Source organism: Protobothrops mucrosquamatus, unplaced genomic scaffold (assembly GCF_001527695.2).
Source record: "Protobothrops mucrosquamatus isolate PMUCROS unplaced genomic scaffold, P.Mucros_1.0 scaffold_262, whole genome shotgun sequence".
Classification (NCBI taxonomy): domain Eukaryota; kingdom Metazoa; phylum Chordata; class Lepidosauria; order Squamata; family Viperidae; genus Protobothrops; species Protobothrops mucrosquamatus.
Window position 1 is genome coordinate 119,929 of NW_015386338.1, and position 27,767 is coordinate 147,695.

The 27,767-nt window shown below is 35.5% G+C and overlaps 1 protein-coding gene across 1 annotated transcript in view; it reads left to right on the forward strand.

The window, feature by feature from the left end:
- Positions 1–195: 195 nt before the first annotated feature.
- LOC107302461 (triadin-like) overlaps positions 196–27,767 on the forward strand; it is a gene marked incomplete at its 3' end in the record, with an annotated part of 60,241 nt that continues 32,669 nt past the window's right edge. The window contains exons 1-5 of the mRNA XM_015831566.2: positions 196–657; positions 14,503–14,709; positions 20,781–20,918; positions 24,067–24,096; positions 25,998–26,027. Of these exons, the coding sequence (XP_015687052.1) occupies positions 636–657; positions 14,503–14,709; positions 20,781–20,918; positions 24,067–24,096; positions 25,998–26,027 (427 nt within the window). The remainder of the gene's footprint in view (positions 658–14,502; positions 14,710–20,780; positions 20,919–24,066; positions 24,097–25,997; positions 26,028–27,767) is intronic.

Consider the following 27,767-nt stretch of genomic DNA (forward strand, 5'->3'; position numbering starts at 1 on the left):
CTACAGTAAGTTAATTTTCTTCTTCAGTCACTGTGGCTGACTTCACGGTGTCCTTCCCAACCCAAATAAGGCCCGGAAAGAATGTGCTAAGAGTATGCTAAGAATACATTTCAGCTTGGTTGGATAAGATTACCGTCAAGTCTGTATTTCATGTTTTCTGCCATAGACCTCAAAGAACTGTAATCATATTAAAAGAAGTAGCTAGGGCTTTGACAGCTCCTTCCAGTTCCTTTGTGCTGCCTTTGCTTTTACCCGCTTGGCTTTCTAGTCTGGAGCTGGGTGCTTAAAACTGAATAAAATAGATCAAGTCCCTGAATGGTGCCTAGGATGCCAAATAAGCTGAGCTACAGATCTGCTGAGTGCCATGGCTATTTTTATTAGAAGCTGATACTTTAGTGTAGCTGTGAATACTGCCTTGGGAGAGGGTTAGTTTCTAGCGAAGGTGGGGAAGGCAAAGCAGGGCTTTGTAGAGAAAGTAGCTCAAAAGAAGAACCCAAAGAAAGTTAGAACTGCAGAGGACATCCCACCTTTTAATACACCATCTCCTGCGAGAGTCAACATTGGCCCTGTCAGATCCTCTGAGCTGCTAATGCAACTTGACCTTTTCTCACAGTGCATTTCTTACCATCAGCATTATGACTGAGATTACAGCAGAAGGTACTGTAAGTTAACCATCTTGATGTTCTAATTGTCTGAAAAAGATTTCTACTCCGTGTTTTTAATAGACTCAGCCACTCGGGCATGTTCTATACATTTTTTGGGGAAATTGTGGCTTTGCTGAAGGGCATGCTTGAAGGAAAGAAGCTGCTCCTCTTTAACAGCTGGAATTTGTACCAGCTAATAAAACCTGATCATCAGTCACCTCTAAAAATAGCCTTGGTCATATAGAGTTGGGAAGGCAGGCTTAGACAGAGAGGCTGCAGAAATAAAAAACACAAAGAAATAATAATAAAGCTGGAATGGTAGATTGAAAAGCTCATCCTAGTCACTATATTGTTCCTTGGCATTTTTGCACTTTTCCCCTTTTTGAATCCATCTTAACATTTGCTTTCAAGTCTTTCAGGCACTTTTTTGTTTTAGATGTTTTATCCTGTTTTTATTATTATTTTTAAATAACTCAAGGCAATCTAATACTATTTGTTCTTTCTGTTGTTTCCACAACAACAACCCTTGAAGTGAGCTAAGGGCTAAAGGAGAGTGACTGGCCCAAAGTCATCTGGGCAGTTTTCATGCCTAAGGCAGAGTTACTCATGCTTAATTTTATTTATTTTTTATTTATTTTTTATGTATCAGTTTTAGAAAATGGCCATTTCCCTCACAGAGGGACTCTGGGCTGAGTACAAGTAAACTATTAAAACATAAAAACTGCATATATCATTTAGATAAAAGGCAAAGATAGGTAAAATTCAGAATTAAAAGGCGGGGGAGAAGGTCTTTAGGTACTAAGCAGCCCCACAATTACGTGCTTCTTTGTGACCCCCAAGCAAGATGCAGAGACATTTTCAAAAGGCCAGGAAAGTGGCCCCTCCCCTTGCCTCTGGGGGAAGAATGTTCCAAAAAATGGAGGTAATGGCAGAGAAGGCTATCTTCCTGAGCACCACCAGTTGGATTTTTTTTAACTGACAAGGTCTGCAACATATCATCCTTGCCTGACTGGATGGGACAAGCTGACGTAATGGGGTGAAGATGTTTCTGCAGGTAACCTGGCCCCATGCCATGTAGGGCTAATTTTAATTGCCTGTTTCATGCATTTTAGTTCTGCTGATTTTTGCAGTATTCCACTTCACAAATTACATGAGCTCAAAACTGGCATTCCACCAAAGGTATGCCCAACAGGAATACTGGTAGAAATAATGCAATTTCAAATGCTGTTTGCCATGTTGTCACTTTATATTTTAGGTTGATGTATACCTATATTTAAAAACACTATATATATTAAATGTGAGCTGCCCTTTACTAAACAAATATTGCTATAGTGCGTTTGTTTTCAAATCGCGCCTTGAAAATGTGCAAATATTTCTCTTCCCAAAAAGAAGTCCAGATTCCAATCTCCCCCACTGTGTTTAATTAGGGAAGTGCAGCATGGGTTATTACAGAGGGAGTAAAATGCAGGATTTGAACCCTGAGGGACAAATCACTTAAAGGCATGATGTAAATGTAAAGGCTACACAGTGTGCTTTATATCAAATTAAATCTTTGAAATACATTCAGTGCTTTATAAGACTACGTGTTATTAATCCTGAAAGTCTTCAGTAATTATATAGTTTTGGAAGTTGTATATGAGGGTTGCTTGAATGAAGGCTAGAGAGAATGAGATCTGAACCTATAAATAAAGAAATGGTTATCTGGAAAATATCAATAGTTCATGAATAATTTTAATATGTTCAGACTATTAATATATACAAACATTTTATTCAGTACAATGATGAAGGGTTTTTTTTTTTTAAATGCAGGCTTTTAAATATATTGTTCAATTTTACAGTGGAATTGCATACCAATTTTTTTCTATTGTGGATCTTTGCATTCTACTTTCCCAAGCTTATAACCATCTTTTCTATAACAAAAGCTCTTAGATCTATTCTTTACCCTTTTTATTCAACAGACCAAGACTGTGTCCCAAATCACTGCAGTTGTTAATGAAATGGGAAAGCAAAATAAGTTTAATATAATAGAATTTGTATTGAGTATTATTGGAGACCAAATCTGTTGCTTTCTATTTCTGGGATGCTTAATATTCATGTTTGAGTGGTATGTTTGTGAAGAGCAGGCATAAAGCCAGTATAGCTGTCTACTTTGATCAGAGTTTGGGTAGATGTAATGAAGTGTTTGAGGAAGAACATGCTAAAGCTGGGCAAGACCAGGTTCATACAAAGGACCAAACCTCTTTAAAAGGTAATGATCTACTTGCTGGTTCATAAGGTTGAATCCAGTGACCAACACAAACAAAACAAAACATGAACAGGTTAAAAGATGTAATATTAAATGGATGCCAAATTTTGGGCCAATATTGGCATTGGAAAAAAATGTGGACTATAATATTTCATTTACTCTGCTCAACAATTTAAGAGACTATATTTATAAAATTATATATTGATGTCATTTGACACCTATAAAACAAAAACAATGTATAAAAATGTTTCAGGTAAAGTTTGGCAATATGAAAAAGAGGATGGAACCTATTATCATATGTAATGGACTTGTGAAGTGGCCAAAAATTTTGGTTGGTGATTCACAGGACATTGGTGAAAATAATGGGAATACCTTTTCAACTTAAACCAGACCTTTACTTATTAGGGTCAATGGAAGAAGAACTGAGTAAAAAGCATGGTGTCTCATTGTTTTACATTGTTACAGCGGAAATATTATTATATGCGTAGAAATAGAAAACTAAAGAAACTTCAAATAATGAAGGGTATTCAGTATTTAAATAGTGAAGACTATTTAAAGTTACAGACTTCTCAGAGATGGGCAAAACTAACTTGTCTAATGAGAGAGAAATCTACAGAGTTTTATTAAAAATAGGGGTTACATTATAAAAGTAGAGAAAAATAGTTTGATGATAAAGGGTTTTATAGGGGAGATAATGGGAAATGTAAATAGTGATTACAACAGTATAAGAAATAGTTAATGAATGCCTGAGGAAAGTGAAGAATAGAAGTAGACCGGATTTTTTTTTTACTTAAGTTAGATTTGTGTTTGTATAAGTTTGTATGTTTTTGTATATGTTCCACAGCACGGAAACGGCATTGGTCACGTTGGTAAATGATCTCTGGAGGGCCCGGGACAGGGGTTATTCCTCTGTCCTTGTACTTTTGGACCTCTCAGCGGCTTTTGATACTGTGGACCATGGTATCATGCTGCGGCGTCTCGGTGAGTTAGGAGTGGGAGGCACTGTTATGCAGTGGTTCTCCTCCTTCCTCACCGACCNTTTTGTATTTGCTAAAACTTTTGGATTTTAGCATCCCAGAAGATCATGGTAGCTTATGGATGGCAAAAAATAACTTTCAAAGGAAAGAGAGATCTTTGATAGATAGTTGGAATAGTTGTACAGCGATTCTTTTTTATATTTTGTATAATATTTGTATAATTTGTATTTTGATAATATATATATTCCAAAGGTTTAAAAATGAAGATTAAAAATGAAAAAGAAATCAAAGCAAAAGCTAAGTGTACAAGAAAGAAAAAGAAAAATAGAAAAGAAAGAACAAAGATATAAAAAAGAGATTTCCAATCTTCTTTACAGCAGTTATAAGCACAATTATCCAATCCAATAAAACAGTATGTGTGTATATAGATATAGATGAGATAGATAGGTAGGTAGGTAGATCAATCATTACCTAAAACCATTGCATAATAATTATTTAAAAAGCATTAAAAGCTATAAAAGTAAACAGTAAAAGTAAACAGTAAACAGTAAAAGAAAATAACAGATGTAGGGATGTGGCCTACCTCATGAGTGGTAAAAAAAAATCACTTATCATGCTTTAAACCAAGATCAATTTTTCTTAAATACTAGCATTACTGTATCAGTAATTGATGCTAGTATTTGGTAATAATTTCCTTTTTTTATAAATAGCAATAAACAAAGGAAGGCAAAAGGAAGTCCCAGGATAACGTTGCATGATCCAATCTAGGTAGGTCATCGGAAACAGAGGTTTAGTCCTCCGAGCTTTGGGACTCATATTGAAACCCATCCACATTCTGGTGAGAAAGAAGTTCCCTGAGGATGGGCTCCAGCAAGAGTCCAAAAGCTTGGAAGACTAAACTTCTGGTTCTGGTGACTGACCCAGATTGATTCCTGCAATAACAATATATATAGTCTACTTTTTCTTATGCTGAAAACAGCCTTAAGTGAAAATAACTAAATAAACATATGAAGATTTTTTACCAGGATTTAAAACTTAAATTTAATTAGCATACATTTATTTAAGATAACTTCCGTAATTATTCACAGCAGTGATTCTATGAGGTTGCTTTCTATATAAAATCTTATTAAGAATATGTTCCTCTTCAAATTATATTTGGCATATTTGTATTTGTCAGTTTGTGGGTGCTTAGTATATTCTCACAGAGAAAGGTGATGAAGTCTTTCATATATATAATCATAAACAAATGGAGTGATGGAGAGATTTCTATTTCTGTTCTTAACTATTTAGTGAAAGGGAGCTTTTCCAGCATCCATTTGAATATGAGCAGAACATTCCAAATGCTCAAGAGATTTTGCTTTATTGATATTGCTTCTATGGAGATTGTGTCCAAAGTAACCTTCTGTGCCTCATTTTTCTGCTCAATGTGGGAAGTCAGAGATTGAGGCCATGGTGTTAGCATTTGCAGGATCAGTTGTCAGGAGAGGCAAAGCTGTAGGGATGCTTTAAGAGCCAATACAATGCAATATAATGGTAAGACATGGAAAAGTTAAGAAAGTTAAACAAAGGGTATTAAAAAATAAAGGCATATCTTTAAATATGTTTCAAAACAATCAAGGCCCTTCAGATATCTCCCATGGTAGATTAATAAGACAAGAACCATTACATTTAAAGTGAAATAAGAGCTGTGGTGGCGTAATGATTAGAATGCAGTATTGCAGGTTAATTCTGCCGACTGCCAGCAGTTTGATCCATACCTGCTCAAGGTTGACTTAGCCTTCCATCCTTCCAAGGTCGGTAAAATGAGGACTCAGATTGTTGGGGGCACTATGCTAACACTATAAACTACATAGAGAGGGCTGTAAAGCACTATGCAGCAGTATATAAATCGAAGTGCTGTTGCTAAATTGGTAATGATTTTCTCCAACATCTTTAATCCTAGCTTTTTCCAGGTAAGTTTGCAACTCCCTTAAAATTTGTTATCAGAAGACTGAATAAATAATAAAATGTTCATTATTATTTTTATCTACTATTTATAATTTGTTTCTTTTCTTTTATTAAATTATTGAGTCAAAGTATCCTATATTTTAAAAAGAAGCCTAAAGAATAGCCCATGCAATCCTGATTGTCTTTATGGACTTCTTCATATTTTTCTGGATTTTATTTTTAAAAAATGCATGGTTTCAGTGAATACATTTTGGTTAGGCGGATTGAAGTTAACCAAGTGTGGTAAGAAAGAACAATATCCTGTTTTTTAATATATATAATTATCTATGTCAAATACTTAATTTTAACTGATACCTTATGGGGTAAATCTGTGTATTTTATTCTGTTAGTTTGCCCTTTTCTTCAGAGGTAATTGGTTGGTTTCTATAAGAAACAAAATGTTGAAATGTAACAGGACATGACTTGATGCAGAAGAGCTATTCTTATAATCTTGTGAATATCCTAAGCAAATTTGTCTGGACAATAACCACATTACCTTTTGGCTTGGTGGGAGACCAAAGTTGTTTTTGTTTATTCTAGAATGTTTTGGGTTCTATCCAGTGGTGGGATTCAAATATGTGAACAACCGGTTCTCTGTGTGGATGCCGCTTCTGGAAGTCCATTCTGGGCCTGGGCAACAAAAAATTAGCTACCAGTTCTGCTGAAGTGGTGCGAACTGGCTGAATCCCACCACTGGTTCTATTCCCTCCAAAATCTACAATGATTACACTCAAGCTAATGAGATGCAGGTTTCCCTATTACCAAGCATTACAATAAAATGTGCCTTCTAAAATATTCTTGTAGATTGAAAATGTAAAAATTCATTATGTTGGGACCCATTCTTTGCTCCATTAAACCTATTCAATAGTTAGCCTACAGAAACAATATCAAAAAGAATAGTTAGGTCAGTTATTGTTCATCCTTCTGGGTTTTACAATCTCTGCAAAAATGACTATACAAAGATGTTTGTGAAACTGCAGGTGACACAGTATACCCAATGAGAAAAAACAACAGTCAAGTCAGCTCTTTTGTTCTTCCAAGTAACTGCAATCTGAACTTTTGCACCTTTATCTCTTTGCATTAATTTAAAATAGAAATGTTTTTGTGGGACTACATAATGCATTCACAATATGCAAAAGAATTTTGACAGGATCAACAATGCTGTCTTATTTTTTTTTAATCTAACCCCTTTTCGTATTTGAATAATGCTGAAATGCATAAAAGCAATTTTAAAAACCCCCACCAACAATAGAAATAAAGAAGGGGGGAAATCATATGGTTTATAGGAATTATACTCTTTGTCATATACATTCACAGTAAACTCAGGATGCTTTTCAAAATTCTAATCTAAAAGTACCATGAAATTATTTCTAAATTTTAAAGAAAAAAATATACTTCACTATTGCCTTATTTTTCTATCTTGAAAAAGTTTACAATTATTTGTATGTCTGGTCTGAATAGATATGTTACTTTGAACTTGAGAGGCTTCCATTTTATTTCATAGTACTCTCAAGGTACTCTTGTGAGTACTTTCTGGAAATATTATTTTAGTCTTTTTTATATTATATATTACATTCTATATAATGGAGGGACCATCTCATCCCACTGGGATCATCCCATCCCACCCATGCTGGCAAGGGAGGCATGCTCCGTCAGCCTGATTATTCTGGTAAGTGAGGTCCAGGACCAGGGCCTTCTCTGCTGTGGCACCTGCCCTTTGGAACATCTTGCCACCCCGGAGTGAGGTTAGCCCCAATCCTTCTGAACTTCTGCAGGAGCTTAAAGATCTGGGGCTTCAATAGGGAAACATCACAGTGGAGGTAGTTGATTAACAACAGATCCCACCTTCCCCCATCCTTTAATTGGATTGTAGCATTGGGTTTGTTTTAGCTTGTTGAAGGAAAAGTCTTCATCGTGGTTCAGTCCAAGCCGGGAATAAACAACATGGTGACTGCTTTAGGAAGAAGGTTGCAGTTTATTGAAGAGGAGAGCCAGACAGGAAGATGGCTCTGGAAGAAAAGAGAGAGAGCACATGTAGGGAGTGGGTTTTTATACCCTCCGGAGCCTTTTGTTTGGAGTTGTTCCTGTGGCATGAACTTTGACCTGAGTCTGAGTGTGCCCTTTGGCATCTGTGGGTTAATCCTATTATGTCCTGTCTTAGAGTTTGGGTGGGATATGTAGATTTTAGGTGTCTTTGTCTTCCTAAGCTTCTAGTTGGGGGCCTTCAACCTTCCTGGATTATTTACATCTACATTTCTACAAAGCTGATTTCTGCTTGGGGGAGGGAGACTTGGGGCTATTAAGAAAACTGGGCATGCTTTTCTGCCTTTTTAAAGATTCTTTGAGGAAACATAATATTCTCTCTTTTTAATGTTTCCTTTGGGAGGGGGGCTGACTTTCCACAAGCTTATTAATGTATATTTATATTTTATGATTGTAAGCCTCTCAAGTTATCTTGTGATCAGATGGGCGGCCAATACATTTTATAAATAAATAACTCAAAGGTCAGCAAAGTATCCTGGTTTCATTTGTGTTGCTTACTAGAATGCTAGAATCCATCACAGAAAATCAGAAAGAAACACAGGTCATCTTATGCTTAGAATTAAGGAAATACAGAGTTGTTCTATCTTAGGATTGCTGTATTTTATTTACTGAAATTTATATGTAGGTAAATTAGATCTTCTAGAGGATGTACTCTTGTATTTAATATCTGTTTTCTCCTATTACCTCTTACATAATGCAGGTAACCAGTAGCTTTCCAGATGTTTTGAAGTAATTCGAACAATTCTTTTCCATCAGATTACTATCCCTGCCTTCCCTTTGTTTAATTCTTTCGACAGACAACCAGGTTAGGAATAATAAAACCAGGACCTTTTTTCTCATAGAACGCCCAGAACAGAGTTCCGGCACCTTTTTTGGGTGGAACCTTGTAGGGTAGGCAAGGCTGGTTGTATGACATGTGTGAGTTTTGGCACTTTTTTTTTTTTTAGAAAAAAAGCACTGAATAAAACTATGCTAAAGGGGTGCTTTGATTTGAGGAAGACTTGATCAAATTAAGTAGATTTGTGAACTGAAGTAGAGACACCGTTTGAGTGCAGTAAATCAAATCATGTGATAACTGAAACATGTGAAGACCGGTTTTGTACCTTGTTGAATCTCAAATTTCCAGTTTGAACTGGATCAGTTTGATTTGCCCAAGATCTTTTAATTAGGAATCTATTTGTTTGCAAACACTCAAGATGACCCTGAAACACTGGTCAGACCAGGAATTTCTTTCCATTTTCTAATCTTTTCATCATTTCTTATCTTCATCATTGTTAGACTTGAAGTAGTAGGAAGCACTTTTTTATTGTTGCTATTGATAATGATTCAAAACCAGAAATCATAACAAATATAGACATGCCTCATTCAGGTACCTCCTGGCTAATCTAGTCCAACTTTCTGGCTACCTCTACTACAATAATGGATGAGAAATGCTAGAAAAAATAACAGTAGCTTTATGACTAATTTTAATTATCAAATTTTATAGTCTAACTAATGAATGTCAAACATCTATGTAAGGAGAAAAAATTATATCATACCTACGACTATCTTCTCCTTATGAAATATATTTGGATTTAATTGTTTTTTCTTTTTTTCTTTTTCTTTTAAATCAAATTTTCCAGGTGCTTTATTCTTAGTTAAATGCAATAATAACCTTCACAATAGATTGATGTGGAAATTATTGTATCACAGAGGCAGGTTCCAACCCCAGGTAGATGTAAGCAGCAGGAGGGGAAGACCTCTGTAGAAAGAGACACTTTATTTCCATATTAATTCATTTTCAAAATATAAAAGACAGAAGCAATAACAGGTCACATACAGTTTTAAGGAGTATTTTCTGTATCTTTCCCTTAGAAGCAGTCCTGAAATTGATTTGCTGTAGATTTTTCTCATGCAAAATTCTGCTACACATTTTCCTATAGAAAATGGGTGTGTATGTAATTTTGCTTGACATGTATATATTTAATCCAATTTTTATAGAATAATGTTGTAGAAGAGATGAAATATGTATTGTACCATACTTGAATATGGAGCCATCTAGAAAAGTCAAATCAATTATCCAGAAAAAGACATTTCAGTTTTTAAGTGTAAATCTTGCCCAGTGTAGGAGGCCGAAGAATACTATCCAATCTTTGCTAGAATACACTTGACAAAGAGGTAATCAATTGCATTCTGAGACTACTATTCCAGTGTCAAACAAGGATGCTTTTTCTTGTCTAGAATATTTCTTTCTGTATCTTAAAATAATTATTCTGGGTCTCTCATATTGAGGCAACAAAAAGTGTATTTTGAGTTGTGTGTGTACTTGTATTGCTTCAGGTATTTGAAGACCACTATACTGTAATATTCCCATAGAGCTAGATTGGTGGGTGGTTAAACCATCAGACTAGAAACTAGGAGACCGTGAATTCTAGTATCTCTGTAGGCATGAAGCCAGCTGATGATTTGGGGCCATTTATTCTTTCTCAGTCCTAAGAAGGAGGCAACGGCATACCACTTTTGAAAAAAAGTGTTCTAAGACACAAAAAACTAACAAAATATCTCTATTCTTTCTTTTCTTCTGAAAACTAACGACCTCAGGATCTAAGACAATTGTTGAAGAACTATTTTTTTAAAACTTAATCATCTTCATTGCTCTTCTCCATAACTGTTCTGATTTTTTCCCCTTTAAAAACGATATCCAGGTTGCAGTCTGAGTACTGAATAGACTGACCCAATGTTATCTGCTCTGCTGTTTCTTCCCTTTTGTCATCTCTAAATCTTTCAAGTGTGATGTATCTGAACTTTCCATAATCAGGAGATGCAGTCTGTTTAGTAAAAAACAGAAGCATTGTTTGTTTTTTTCATGTAGGGTGCTCAATGGATATGGAGTGAGACTAGGTCAGTACTAGTTCATGGTTACATTAGAGATCAGTTGTGTCCTTAGTCCCAAGTAATAGAGATGGGATATAAATCTTACATAAATACATCGTCCATTTCAGTCATAATTTGGCCATGGTTTACATTCACAAACAAATGACCGAGGGCTTCACAAGAAACACAGGGTTCAGATATATTTCTGAACACTGAGTAATATTCCATCTTCAGTATTTAGCAGCAGAATTCTTTGGAGAACTCAGAAATACATTATTTTACATGCACTATTTTTCTTCAGAATATTTCTAATGCAAGTCATCACATTTTTTTGAACTAAAATCATGTCAGAGAACTACAAAATTGGATAAATAGATATACCTCAATCTGCATATAAATCCAGGTGTTGCATAGCAGGTGAACTTGAATTAGAATTTGCAAAAGAATTCTTTAATAGTTCATCCTTATGCAAAGATTTATCAAATCCTCCAAAATAGGGCACAGGGATTTGAATCAGGAGGATTTCAGAAATGTCTGTTTTCCCTTTGATTTTCCAATATGTAAATCAGGTGATGCTCATAACAATTTTGAGATCTCTGAGCAGGATGTCCTTTAGTTCTTTTTTAGTATAGCTGTTATCTCTTTTAACTGTTATATAATAATAGTCATCATGATAGAAGCAGCTGAAATAGAATGCGTTTAAGCAGCATCACCTGTTGCAACCACACAACTGTTCCACTTTTGATGAAATACATAATGCTACTGATTTGGAATTTGGCATTTTATAGTAGAGCTTTATAACTGGTACTCGGCACACTTTGTCTCCTGGAGAAATTTGATGGAACAAAAATTATGCCTTGGAAAATGGAAAAAGTGATGTCTTTTAACATGAAAAAAAATATGTTTAAAAGCAGACAGATTGCATCTATGTATATGAATGCACTAAGCTGAATACATCATTCATCAATAACACCCATTTCATGTAGGTGGCAAAAGCTATGCCAATTTTGTTCCGCTTACATGACATTTCAAGGTAGAAATCTTAAGTTTCAAACAAATCACTTGATCAGCAGAAGAATGTTTGAAAAGAATGCAAATGAAAAGAGGACAAAGAACAAGGGAAATTGTGTACAATGCAAAATGAGTTAAAGTGCCCTGCTGACAAGGAAGCCAATTAGAATTATGTCTGTCAGCTTTGAAAACCATTAGAATCTTCTCTAGCAAAGCTGGGAGATTGTGTTATCATCATGAATGATTGTAAGGACACATCTGAACAACTCTAATTCTGACAATTGGTGGAACTGTTTCAAAATTTCAGTCACCGCATTTAAATCTGCAAAGATCTCTCTCTCTCTCTCTGCCTAAATCTGCAGCAAAATAACTTAAATAGGTATTGATTGTCATATTGATAGGGAAAGTTATTGCGCTCATTCGGGAATCATGGCAGAAATAGACTTTTCTTTTTTTTAGATATTGTTCATTACTTCTGATTATATGTCATTATGTAAACCCAGAATAATGTATAGTTAGTTTTTTTTATGCATCAAATTATAATCTGATTTTACCAGATTGGGGACACTGAAATGATAAACTAAAGTTATACTGTACAGAAAATCAACTTATTTCCATTATGATTTAATAGAGTTGTTTAGTCATAGACATATTATCTGATGTAAAAATAAACATTAGGAATAAGGTACAAATTTATGTTGAGAACAAATAATTTGTATAGAAACTCTTAATGAAGTTACCTGTGAGACATCATGTACGGTTTATTCCTGTTCTCATATGGCAAGTTTACTTTATATATGTTGCCCAAATAAAGCTCGGGTCATTGAGGCAAGACACTCAAAATGAGGGCAATGCCAATTTGCCAGTTTTGGAATCATTGCCTTCAGCTATATAAGCTCATAGCCAAAACTGATTGTCTGAATGATTGGATCATCTCAAGTTGTTTAATTGCCATCCTGAGGTTGCTCACTGGGATGTTGTTGTTATTCATAGGAACATATTCCTATAAATCACCAAGAATCCAACTTGACTCAAAGATGACTTTTGACTATAAATATTGTCCATACTTTAAAAAAATCTGTTGCACAATCTTTGACTATAAGAATAGAAGCCTGCTAACTAGTCTTGTACTTAGGATATAACTTTCATTTAATCAGGAGGCAAATAACAATAACAAATTAATTTTATCTTAACACTTACATTTTTTGGAATATGACTTGCCATTGAAATTCTGGCTAACTAAAATAGGGTTAAACAGAAAGCAACAAACAAATGACAAGAGTAATGAAATGACAAGGTACAATTGAATGCAAATTGCAATCACATTTATAATCCCAAACCACAGGAAAAATGTAAATTATGGTTTGGTAGTACTGGGAAATAGTAACAACAACAGGTATAAAGCATTTATTGAGTATACAGTATTGTTTCTTAAAGGAAGCTCCCAGATTCTTCATTTTTAAAACCTCTTACAATGGAGCTAAGTGTTCACTATAAATAAAAAAAAAAAATCTAATGTAACTTTGAATAAAAACCATTATACATTTGCCTTTATTAAAATATGAATATAAAGAACAGCAAGAAGCTAAACCATTTAAGGTTCATTTTACTATAGAGTATACTTATAATGAAAGAGAAAAATTGGGGCCCATTCTACAGGCACCGCTGTGTGTCTTTCAAAAGCTTGCTGTTTCCCTTGGCCCTGTGGATGTCGTCTTTGACTTTTTAATTCTGTGCTTTTCCTTTACTTCTTTATATATTCTCTTCTCCTTTTCTCTCCTTTTCTCCTAAGAATGATAGTTAGTTGCCAACTGTCTTAGGAATTCCTTTCCTTTTGGCTACTTCCCTCCTCAGTCTTTGCTGCATTAAATACTTTGCTTCCTGTATTCTCTTCTCTTTTTCTTTTTTTTTGTCTTGTCTCGCCTTTAGATCTTATCTTATCTCGACCTTCCCTGGAACCTCCAGAAGATCAGGTCGGAGGACGAGCTTGTCCTCTTGGATATGGTAAAGTCTGTTCACTGACAGATCAGAGAAGAAATTTTAGAGGTCACTACCTCACGGGTGTTAAAGACTTCCGTTCGACAAGGTGACCAATTAACAGGAGTGACAATCCTTCAAAGAGGAATTACCCAGGTTGCTTCTCTCTTTGATCAGTTTCCAACCATCTTGCTCTCTGGTGCTTTGGAGAATATTTTGACACCCTCTTCTTTGTGGCAGCCCCTCAAATACTGCTATCATGTCACCCTTGTTTCTTCTTTTCTTTAGACCAGCCAAAGCCAAGCTGTTCTTCATATGTTTTAGTCTCCAGGCCTTTGATCATCTTAGTTGCTCTTCTCTGAATTTTTTCCAAACTCTCAACATCATTTTTGTGATATGGTGACCAAAATTGGCTGCAGTATTCCAGGTGTGGTCTTATTAGGGTTTAATAAATGGTACTAATACTTCACGTGATCTTGATTCTATGTCTCTGTTTATACAACCCAGGATTGTACTAGCTTATTTGGCTGCTGCTGCAGACTGCTGGCTCATAGTCAAGTGATTGTCCACTAGGACTCCAAGGTCCCTGTCAAAGTTGCTGTTTTTGAGCCAGGTCTATGCCCAATCTGTACTTAAACCTTTGATTTTTCTTGCCCAAATGTAAGACTTTGCTTTTCTCCACACTGAAACTCATTTTGTTGGATAGTGGTCGAAATGCAGTGTCAAGATACTGTGCACTGATTTAATTTCTTTTACTTGTTCTTAGGACCTGTGTCCACAACGACCGTCATAGACAACAAGAATGGATCAGTTACTGTGCCGCATATGAAAATGTCCAAGAGATCGGTATCAGAAGATTTTGCAACAACCTTCAGTTCACCTGCAGCATGGCTCCTTGTTGTTGCTCTTATCGTTACCTGGTCAGCAGTGGCTATTGTCATGTTTGACTTAGTGGATTACAAAACCCTGGCAGGTAATGATCATATATGCCGTAAAATGTAAGGTATTCATGCATGCAGCAGAGCTTGGTGAGAAGTATCATCTGGGAACTCACCAAATCATTGTTCTCCACAAATTAACAGAGTTATGAACCAAACGTGAGCCGTTAACATTGATATCAGTTTTAAAATATCTCGGATATCTAGTTACTCTATAACACCTTATTTCTTTTTATTTAATTATTTATCAACTTTGTATGTTATTGTCCACACTAGATTGTTCAAGATTTTGTTTACAATCTTTAGCTGAATAGATTTCTATCCTCCTTTCAGAAATTCCTACTTCAGAAATACAATAAAATGTGGAGGTTGAACATGGATGTGTTAACCTCAAGATGCCTGTTTTTTGTGAAGATCTGAAAGATCTTCAAACTTGTTTAACATTTTCATTTAGTTTTTTGATGCTCATATAACAAATAGCACAATGGAAAAGTTCTCTAGAATGTTTTCATTTGCTTGACTTGGGCTACAAAATAAATCAAGCTTTTTAAAGCTAAAAGAAAAAAAAATACTAGGCTAAGGAACAAGGAAGAAAATTCCATTTGTTTGAATTCGGTATAAATGTAATTTACATTTAATTCAACTAATATGTTTTTTTTTCTTTGTGTATGACCATTTTCCCTCCCGTGAAATTAAAAATTACAGTTTGACATGAGGTTTTAGGAGGATTCTGGGATGTAGTAGGCTGTAATCTTTTAGTGTGGATGATGATTTCTACATTACAGAACCAGCAATGGGCAATGCTATAATATCATTATAGCATTGCCCATTGGTGGTTCTGTAGAAATAATAAGCTATTATCTAAGTCCATGGGTTTTTCCTGCCAAAACATAACATGAATGTCCTTCTCCTTTTGTCCCTCTCATGTTATCTAAGTTTCATCACCATCTGTGCCTAAGATAGCTTAAGGGTGTCCTTAGCTTCTTTGTATTTCTGTCTTCTACTGACAATTTTGCCATGGTTAAAATATAGTAAAGTCACTGACAAATTGGTTGCTAATATGATCAGACCTTGGAATCTGCCCAGTCCTTCCAGCATTGCTTTCAGTTCCTGAACTTATTATACCAAGAAATCTGGATCTATTCCCTTATGTGATAGAGGATGGTTTTTTGCTGAATTTGCAAATTTCCAAACAATCCTGAAATCTGCAAAATTCAGCTGAGCCCTGATTATCATTTTTTTATATTAAGTGACTCACAGATTTGTCTGGGCAAATTATTTCATGTAGCTTTCCAATCTTAATGAGACCGTTGAGAATTAAACTTTGGTCTCCGATTCATTTCTGTGCTTGCTAAATAATTACGAATCATATTTTAATAGTTTGAATAGACTACAAAGATTTGTTTAGTATTTTTTTTCAATTACATGTGAATGGGGCAATATATTTAACGCAATAAAATAACTGCAAATGAGAGTAATTTATGCAGGCAAGATAGATGTCCTCTTTGCTAATAATGGCAAACTGTTACTGTAATGTGTGAATTCTCTTAAATTATTATTTAGATATTGAAGATAGGAAACACTTTCATTAAATCAAATTTAGCATCGGGAAGCTGCAGCTGGTGCAAAATACAGCAGCCCATGCATGTACTTCAGCCCATGCATGTTGCACATTAGCTAAATGAGCTTTATTGGTTGATGCCTCTGAACAATGGAAGACCATTTCCCCCTGAGCATCAACTGGCCTCAATTTTACTGACCCTTCTAAAGGCCTTTAAGACTGATCATGTTCCAGGCATGGGGATCATCATTTTAGTAACAATCTGTGACATGCTACGTTGTTTAGATTGGTTTAGTCTCATGACTGTTTTGGGTGTAGCTGTGTTTTACAGTATGTTTTCTGGTTTTTACTGCTGTAAACTGCCCATAGCTGCTATGTGAGATGGGCAGTCACATAAATCAAATAATTAAGGAATGATAAGACAGAGAGTGATATCATTGCACACTGCTGTAGTTGTATACTTGCATCTCATGTACTCCCCTGACACTCTATTTTCATTCTTTCTGACCCCTCCTTTTTTTCTTTGAACTGCTGTTTACTGATTCCCACTCCTTTTTCTCTTTACTTTTCTGCCTGGATAGAAGAAGAAGCTCAGTCCTTCCAAAGATCTAATTTTTTTTTGCTTGCATAAGTTTTTATTTAAATTAGGTTAAGAGTTGCATTACATTAGACAGAGGTTCAAAAAAAAGCTGTAGAGCTTCAAGTAACCTTCCCCTGCTTTTAAAAAAGTGCATACATCCTCCATTTGACTTATGTGCATGTGGGTGGAGATAGACTTTGTTCTAGATCAGGGGTGTCAAACTGCTCCGGGTGCCCCACCTACACAGTGTGCCTTCGGCGCGGGTGGGGTAACAACCGTTACCGTTTTGTCAGGATTATGCAGCGCGCTGCAGTACACTGCAGCGCTCAAACTGTACAGACGAGATCTAACAATGATGTTCGTGTTATGAACAGACTATCCCAACCCCTTGAAGAGTCTCGATATAGATATTAAGTTCACATCGGTGCTACTTTGATTCCTCCAACAAAATGAGTCAATGAGGGGCTTTTGTCTTTTAGATGAAAGATAGAGAAATTATGAAAGAGCACTCAGAGGTATATTAAAAAAAAGGAGAGAGCCTCTGATAATTATGAAATGACACAGATTGTTCCCCCTGCTCTTATAAATAAACTAAAATATAGAGTGCAATAAAAGTAGTGTGCTTCATCTTCTAACAAATCATCATACAATTTAACAGCTTATTTAAATCTAGTTTTAAAATCATCAGATTGATTCAGTAAGCCCCATTGGTTGCCATAAAGTCATTGCTTGAAGTTTAGTGTGTATAGTATTACCTAGAAGCTCATAATTTCTTCTCAATATCATTATAGGTAAGGGTTTTGGTTTTCTTTAAAATGAATTCTTTAAATTTGAAAAGTAGAATTAGATACACAACCATATTGAATATGCAATAGTGGTGAATATCTGCAGCTCAGCTGTAGGATGAGGGTGAAGGTTCATTCTTTGAGCTTGTGGGTTGGTTTCTAAATGTTTTGTTACCAGGCTAGGTAACATCTTCAGCAGCATTTAGGGGACGTCTGTGTCAGTGTTCTACTATTTATCAGTTTTCTACATCATATGTATAGGTGTCCATTTCTAACCACAGCGGTGACAAAATGGCAATATTTATGTATTAGCATGTTTCATATTTGCATCATGAGGTTGATGTTGCACAAATACATAAGAGGCAAAGTTTGTACTGACATGTCACAATGAACATTTTATCACTTTACTCCTACTCATTCCCACCAGCACCTATAATCACACAGTGACTTGCCTGCCTAGTGCAAAATTGGCAGATTTGACACATTGTTTAAATAAACAGACGGACAGTGCAAGGGATAAGGCAATGATCCTGCTCTCCTTTGACACTAGTGACACTGGAAAATATAGTTAGCCTGTGCTGAAAATCACATTTAGGCTGCTAGATAACAAATTGAAGCCTAGGAATTAGAAAGTTCATTACATTCTCAGAATGCTACCTGTTCTACTCATAGGAACAACTAGACAGCCAGAGCTCAAGGATATCAATGTGTTGATGAAATGTAGTACCCAGTGGAAAGATTCACATTTGACAGGCCTTGGGGAACGTTTCTGGACAAACAAAATTGGAGAGATGGACTTCCCTTGAACTGAAGTGGAATCAAACTGCTGACATTTAACATCAATGCACTGCCAAAGAAGCTTTGAAGTAATCCTCTGGGGGAAAGTTAACAGGGGCTAAGCAGCATCAAGTTTGGAAGGGTGAGAAAATAATATAAGGCAATATATTGTTGGTACATGTCACCAGAAAAACTGTCTAGAGTGAATAAAGTTTCTTCAACTTATGTTGGAAATGTAATCAACACAAAGGGACATTTTATCATTCTTGGGGAACATATAAAAAAGCAAGAAAATTTTAGACTCAATCACATATAACAACAACAACAACAACAACAACAACAACAACAACAACAACAACAATAATAATAATAATAATAATAATAATAATAATAATAATAATAATAATTTTAAAGATTAATACACAACTGAAACCAAAGACTTTTCTTTTGGGACTGATGGATAAGTAGATGGGGGGGAAAGCATGGAACTTTGTTTTTATATATGACAAATGCATATATTATATGCAGAAAGGTAGAAAAATTCTGCTATACCCCACTGGAGGAATAGATGGTGAAGATGATGAAACTTGCTGAGATGGACAAGTTGATGGCTTTAATTAGAGACAAAACATTGTTTAAGTTCAATGTTGATTAGAAACCATTTATTGACTTTTTGCATGAAATTGAAAAAAGATGAAATCATGATACATGATACATACATGATGATTAGAAAGTTTATAGAAAAATCGAAATAATGTAACTATTGAGTAAGAGATCAATTTACATTTACACTTCACTGCTGTAAAAGAACATTGAAAGTTATTTCTTTATATTTCTTTTCTTTTTCCAGCACCTTTGTTTCTGTTCTCTATTTTCTTCCCTTCTCTTCCTGTTTTATTGTAAATATTGGTTCTTGTTAGTTTTTATCTTTCATCTTAAGATTTTAATGAAGTTATAAAAATGAAAGAAAATAAAACATACAACTAATTTGGAACTGGATTAATGGATAGATGTGAGAGTTTGGAAAAAAGGCCATGAATATCTCATACTCATATTTTAATAATAATAATAATAATAATAATAATAATAATAATAATAATAATAATAATAATAGTAGTAGTAGTAGTAGTAGTAGTAGTAGTAGTAGTAGTAGTAATAGTAGTAGTAGTAGTAGCAGCAGCAATATTAAAAGATGATAAGTAAAAATTTCTGTTTCAATGATAGAGGTCTTCAAGCTAAAATGGGGATATTAGAGAACTTACTAGTGAATGAGACCATAGATATAATAGTTATTGTAAACCTGAGGGAACAGTGAGAATCAGTGGGATACAATCATTTCTGTAAACAAATTTCATAGAAGAACAGGAAAGAACATACTGGTGGACATGTTATTTTTTTATCTGAGTAAAGTTATAAAAGCTAATCTATTATGAAGATTGGTCCTCTCATAAGATTCCTCTACAAGATCTCTAGCCAGAAATATAAACTAGATCTAGAGATATGTTATCAACTACTAAATCAAAATGGTCAAGACATGCAAGAACCTGAGTATAAACATGTTCATGACCTGATTAAAAAAACAACTTTCTTGATACCCTAAAATGATTAAGCTATAGAATACTATAAAAGGAAAATGCCCCAAAATGAGGAGATGGATGAAAAAGAAACTGAAAAGAAGTAAATACAACCAGTTCTTTGATAGTGTCTGGAGGTTATTTAAAACCAGAGTAAAATATCACATTATAAGAAAGGATCAGCAAAATCCAAGAAGATAGCATGGATTGATTGTAGAGTCCAGGAAGCTCTAAAAAGTAGAAAGACTTCCTTCAGGAAATAAAAAAGGTGTTATTTATATATATCATAATTAAAAGCACAGTCAGAAAAAGAATACTGTAAATAATAATTATTAAAAAAATCCACTGTGGTAAATGTTATGAACTTCTTTCAATGTATTTGAAATAGACAATTAGCTAGGAAACCAAGAGAGATTCAGGAAATTTTAGGCTTGGCAATTTAATGTTTTTTCTGAGTGAAATGGTAATTGTACAAAAAAATAATAATCAAGTGTATAGAAGGATAGGTCTTGCTAAAGAAAAATCAGTATGGATTTTTCAAAAATAAATCCTGCTTCACCCCCCCCCCCCCAACCTTCTAGAGCTGTTGGAGAAAATCAACAGGCTCATGGATGAAGGTAAATCTCAGAAGTGATTGTGAAGAGTTCAAAAAGTTTTTCTTTAAATTGAGTGAATCGTGACCCAAAAGATCCAGCAAGGCTACTCTAATGCCATAGTTTTATTATAAGTTATATCAAAAGTAACTTCTTAGAAGATGGATTCTGATGGTTATAAATCAGTCAAGCCGTTTTTCATTTCTTCCTTCTCTATCTTTCTATTTTGCATTTAGGACAGTCTATAAACAAGCTCACCACTGATCCATTCAGAATCATGCATGGTGCTGTGGAAGACAGCACCAATTCCATTTATGGCTTTCTTTCTTTACTGTCAGACCTCATATTTGAAGATGAAGATGAGAATGGAAAAGGTAGGTTTAAGTTAGGCTGTTGATTTGATTTATCTTGCTACACCAATTTTTTTTTTAAAAAAAGCAAAAATGAATATGAAATGTCACTTGTGAAGCACTAAAGTTTACAAAATGGCCAATGTAATTCCTTTTTTTTTTTGTAAAATAAGTTTTCATATGGTATTTCATGCGCTATTAGGGGGGAAATGCCAGAACTAAAATGTTAGCATTATTTTCAGCCTTGCTCTGAAATATACAAAAATGGTAGAACTACAGGACAAACAGGCTGCCAAGGAATTAGCTTCAGTTGTACTATTCATAAGTCTTTCATTTTAATTTCAAGTGAGAGAGGAATATTTGAGCAACAGCAATTCTAAATGGACATTGGATGCTTTCAAATCTAAGGGTGTTCCCTTGGCCCACCTTGCATTTTGTATTAATCAGTAGGTGTCAGAGCTGCTGGCATCAACAATAACATTTCAGTCCAACTGAAAGAAAATCTGAATGTTAATGTGCTACCTGTGGTCTTGTCAACATATACATTGGCAGTAATTTGGAGAAACTGCATAGCTAAGTCCAACACCTCAAGGAGGCTTTTGATTGTTTTGACTAAACAAGAGCCTGTGTTATGGTTTGGGGAGCTTGGGATGTCATGGGGCCTTTTCCCCATTTTAAAGTAATTTAAAAATTGGTTATGTGCCAGTCCTTGGAAACTTCTAATGAAACTCACAAATAAACAGCTTAACAGCCCAGAATTAGCTTCTTTTTAAATCACTTCACCATACCAGAATTTTTTCTATGGTATAGATAATATGAATTATTGTTTAGACATAATAATAAAACAGTACGTATTTGAGGCTCATGTTTATGTAGTTTCAAATTTCTAGACAAAATGCATCACTTGATAGTTAGGTATGACAGTTAAGGGTCTGTAGTGGGTAGGTTCTTGAGTGACAATGGAAAGTATTTGCGTATATATAGGGATATACATGTATATATATGTATATGTTGCTTATCTGCTACTTGGGATAAAGTACAGCAGAGGGTACCCAACACCTGGGCTGTGGACCAACACCAGTCTGCAGCATACCAGAATCCAGGCCACACAAACAACCCCATCCAGTCCCTGGTGGCTAAAAGGTAGTCCTGAAGCACAGGTAGTCCTCGACTTACCACCATAATTGAGCCCAGAATTTATGTTGCTAAGTGAGTAATTTGTTAAGTGAATCATTGCAGTTGTTAACTTAGTAACACGGCTGTTAAGTGAATCCAGCTTCCCCATTGACTTTGCTTGTCAGAAGGTCACAAAAGGTGATCACATAATCCCGGGACACTGCAACCGTCATAAATATGAACCAGTTGTCAAGCATCCAAATGTAAATCACGTGATCACGGGGATGGTTGCAATGGTCATAAGTCAGAAGTCACTTTTTTCAGTGCCGTTCTAACTTTCAATAGTCACTGAACGAATTGTTGTATGTCAAGGACTACCTGTAAGCAATGATTTCATGACTGAGATGTTCCTTTATAGCCCCAAATCACATGCCTTTTAAACTAATATACTTAAAACTCAGCTGGAACAAAAACACTACTCCTGGCAAGGACATTTGACAATTTGAAGTAGCACCTAATTTCAACCACTGTGGGGATCTTTGATTAGTACCGCCTGCAAATACTAACCATTATGTTGTTATACCACTGGGTCCCATTTCTGGATAGAGTATCGGATCATTTACCCATTTTATTAAACCAGAAATGCACTTCTCTAGTCCTTTCTAAACAAGAATTGTCATGTAAAATTTTTCAATTGTGACAATAAAAGTGTAAAACTGTAATCACAAAACATAGTCACTGAGATAATTTCAGTTTCAAATTATTCCTATATTTTATTTGAAAAAGAATTGAACAAATGATATTCTTTCTCAAAAAGCCTTTATTAGATATAATCCAGCAATACTTTCAAAAGTACATAATTTCTAATTAAAATTTGTACATTATAGCAGTAATGTTCATAAGAGTTCAAAACTAAGGCAGATTAAAATTCTAACATTTGAAGATTCTTTTATGAAAACGTGTATTGTATATACCAATTAAAAACTCCAATAAGAGAAGATACTAGAAGTCTTCCTATTTTTAAGGCTTGATTGAAAGATATTTTTCTTTTAAATTAAAAGAACTGTCATGGAACAGACAATAGTTTGCATTCCAAAACATGAGGGAATACAGACATAGCACCTCTCTGATATTCTTTAATGCTGCTTCATCTTTTTTCCAGGATCATATGATAATTTCAGAGGGCAGTTACATAATCCCAGAAAATGTATTTATTCATTTATAAAATGAATTCATTTATTCATTTAATCAATATATATAGCTGCCCACTGCTCCCTTATATTTTGAAGTACAGTTTAGGAATTACATTTGAAGTAGCCCTGGTACTAATAGCAACCTTTAACATACACTCCAATTATGTTAGGTTATAAATCATAGACATCTGGGAATTATGAAAAATATAATTCAGATTATCTGAAAGGTCCCAGACTGGAAGTGGTTAACCTCAATGATCATTTGTTCAAATGACTTGTAGGCAAGTAATGATACATGTCAAAATCTCAAAGTTAAGGGATTTTTGGAGGCACTTTATTTAGTTAGACTGCCTAAAGTTAACAATTGTAGAACATATATAGGCAACCCAGACCTAGGGTCAAGGGAAAAGATCCAACCTTCCCAAATAATAAAAAAGAACCCCTTTGCCACCATATCATCTGAGACTATCAGGACAAATAAAAAGGATGATAGAGGTGAGCATGTATCACTGGGTTTAGGGAGTGAAACCAGATTTGGCACAACAGATGCTATTAGAATGGAAAATACTGAAAATTGCAATGAAAAAAAATCTGTTTGGTGCTTGGGCCACTTGAATTCAATGTACAAACTTATATTTGTCCATTCCTATCTCAGATCACAATCATTTCCATAAATCTTGATAAGCTCATAAAAATAGCAATACAAAAAGCTCAAAATAGAGCTTCTTTTCTTTTTTCTTTTTCGTTTACCACTCATAATGCTTGAACGCCTTTAAATATCAAAATAATCTAGCATGGAATAAGAATGCAAATAGATTACTATTCTGCTGTTCATTTGATTGTTATTTTCTATCTTGGCTTAGGTGAAGGAGAGCCATCCCTGAAAGTAAAAGGTTTGTTGATTTCTATAAAGAATCACATGCTTTGTGCAATTAAGTGGGTATTAGGGCAGAAACAATGCAGCTTTGTACTGCCAGTGCTTGGCTAATTATGCACCTTCCTGCTAATTGCACGTTCCTTTTCTGGATAAATATCATTTGAAAGCCACGGTCTTCTCCTAGATAACAAGTTGCATGCCTGAATTGTTCTGACATGTAATAGACTTCGAAAGAATAAGTAAAGGTGTTCTCCACTAAACTTAAAAGCCTGAGTAAATTGCTACTGCCCTAGATGGCTTGTTTTATTTTTTGGTAAAATCCCCGTGTCTTTAACAGCTGTGTGATATTTAAATATTCAACAGTTGGATTTTTTTTGTGGGGGAGGGGGACATTTTCCATACAGTACTTTTTATATTTGGAAAAATTGAATATGAGTTCTTTAAGAACAAAGGAGAGTGGTTGATTGCCCCATTTAAATAATATCATATCAGAAAATCATTGATCTAGGACAGGGGTGTCAAATTCGCAACGTCACGTAATGTGTCGCAACATATCGTGACTTTTTCTCCATTGCTGGCAATGGGGAGGTGTGGTTTTGGCATGACGCATCTGGCCCATGGGCTGGCAGTTTACACCCCTGATCTAGGAAAACTGACTTCTTAAAGATTCCCTGTATGGAAATCTAGTCGATCAAGTTGACTTTCCCCAAATGAGGAAGCCTTTCTCATCATATTTTGTCCTAACTCCTATAAGTACCCTACAAAGAACTGAATAGAGACTGAAATGGCATGGTGCTTAGCACATTTATCTACATTGCGTTGCCTTTGCAAATAAGGCCTCTTAAGCTCGTGCAGTTCCTTAAAAGCTGATGCAGAAAATGGAAAAGAATCAAATAAGGCTGCCCATTCAATGGAGGCAATGGCTTTGTCTGAATGTAATGCTTCCGTTTTAAACTCTATAGGCCACCTTGGGGACTTTTTCTTTCTTTTACTGAAAAACACTATAGAAATTAATGGCATTACATTTTGTATAAGAGGTGCAGCTTCTGTTAGAGTAGTAATGATGGACAAGGATGTATTATTTGAAAATATTCTTCTTTATTAACACTGAAAAAACAACAGATATTTGCCCCCCTGCTTGGGAACAAATTGTGAATGAAGTTCCTGGCCCTGATGGAGTCAGTTCTCTCTAAAAGAGAAACTCGGCAGCTTTCAGTTCATGTCCTCCAAAATGGAGGAAAGTGCTCTGGGATCCAGTTCTTGCCATATCCAATGAAATAGCTTTTGTTCCAACAGGATGAATTCTAGGAACAAGGAGGAAAGGGAATGTTTAAATGGAATTGGTCAGGTTTAGCTATAAAGTGGGGATCAGTGAAATTCTTCAAACTCATCAACTGGTGAAGATAGTGAATCCGCAGAACCTGTATATGCCATTGTAACTAAAATTATAGTGCTTCATCACTGGGGGGTCTTAAGAAGAGACTGGACAGCCACTTGTCTGATTTCCAGAGTGGTGTCCTATTGAATCAGCAGTCAGCATTAAAGAAGCCAGTTTAGTCTAGTCATTAAGGCATCAGGCCAGAAATTGGGAGACTGTGAGTTCTAGTCACTCCTTAGCCATGACAGCCATCTAGATGACTTCAGACCAATCCTTCTCCTTCTCAGCCCAACCTATCTCACAGGGTTGTGTTGTGGGGGAAAGAGGAGGGAGGGAGAAGTATTAGGTATGATCATTGCTTTGAGTTATTTATAAAAACAATAAAGTCAAACAAATAGAATCAGTTACTTCCAAGCTCATCCTATTAGCCTCTTCCTTAATTTCAGCAGAATTGCCTTTTTTTTACATTGTTCAAGACTGCAGAAGAATGCCTTTTAAATTCACTAATAACTTCTTTGTTTTTCTTTTCTCCCATGCAGAAGAAATCCAACCACCAGTCAAAAAGAAAGGTGAGCAAATTTAAGAACCAATTAGATTTCATCTTTTATCTTAACATTGGATGGCAGCTTTCTGATGATTTACTTTACTAGCATGGGTCGCAAAACATTGGAAGAATAGAGAAAATGATGAAAAGGGGTTGGGTGGGATAAAAGAAATAACTACTTTGAAGAGTAGAAGAGCTTTTGAAAGAAAAGGGTTTTCAGAATTCCCTGCCTGGCTAATTCCTTACCTTGAGAATAGAAAATTAGAAGATTATGTAGGTTATGTAGAAAGTAAACACAGGGTCAGTCATAAAGGATTCAAGTGTATATACACCAGTGCACAGAGCATGAGCAACAAACGGTGAATTAGAAATGAGGGCAGATATGATATTGTTGCCATTATGGAAACTTGGTGGGATGAAACCCACAAATGGAACACACAGCTAGAGGGATTTAAATTATTTAAAAGAAACAGACCAAATAAAAGAGGAGGAGGAGTTGCTCTCTCTATAAGAAATAACTACATCTCTACAGAAACAGAGCACAACAATGATGAAAACTATCTTGAATGCATTTGGGTCAATATAAAAGGGGGGGAAATGACATTGCTATAGGTGTATACTATAGGCCACCCAATCAAACAGAGGTAATAGATGAACTTTTTGCTAGTCAGTTAACTAAAGTGTGTAGGAAGCACATCACAATAGTATGGGGAACTTTAATTACCCTGACATCAACTGGGAGAAAAACTCTGCACCAAGTGGAAGATCAGATTCCTGACAAACCTAGCAGACAACTTTGTCTCCCAAAAAGTAGAGAAGGGAACTAGGGGATCAGACATATTGGACTTAATTTTCACTAACAGAGATGAAATGATAGAAGATCTTGAAACCACAGGAACCTTGGGGGGGGGAGTGATCATGCAATATTGGAATTCAACATTATGCAAGCACAAGCAATAAAACACAGTCAAACTAGAGTCTTGGATTTTAAGAGAGCTAATTTCAACAAACTTGGAGAGAACTTGGGAAGGATTCCATGGATGAGAATCCTCAAGGGGAAAACAACTCAAGAAGCTTGGGAAATTTTGAAAAGTGAGATTATAAAAGCCCAATAAAGAAGAAAAATAACAGCTCTCAAAAGAAACCAGCATGGCTGCATAAAGAACTCTCTGATAAATTGAAAGAAAAAAAGGACAAGTATAAAAAGTGGAAAGAGGGGCACATAACTAAGGCAGAATATCAGCAAATAGCCCGAGCCTGCAAAGATGAAGTGAGGAAAGCTAAGGCTTAAAATGAACTAAGGCTTGCAATAAAAGTAAAAAATAACAAAAAAAAAGCTTCCTTCAACATGTAAAAAACAAGAAAAAAGTTAAGGAAATGATTGGTCCATTAGTGGGAGAAAGTGGCAAGAAGGTGACAAGCAACAGGGAGGAAGCAGAACTACTCAACTTGTTTTTTGTATCTGTATTTACACAAAGGGAAAAAACAGCCCAACCTATCAAAAACAGTACCATAAAAAACCGTGGAAGAACCTAACTCCAGAAGCTCTGAATGCTCCAAGACTGGAGGCTCCTACTCGGTCTCCAGGAGACTTAGATCCCCCGGCCCGGGACTATCGGCTGTTGTTATGTAACGCCAGGTCCGTGGTAAACAAGGCCCCCCTCATACAAGACCTTATTTTAGAGGGGGAGGCGGACCTGGCGGGTATTACTGAGACCTGGTTGGGCGTCGAGGGAGGAGTCCCTCTTGTAGACATCTGCCCACC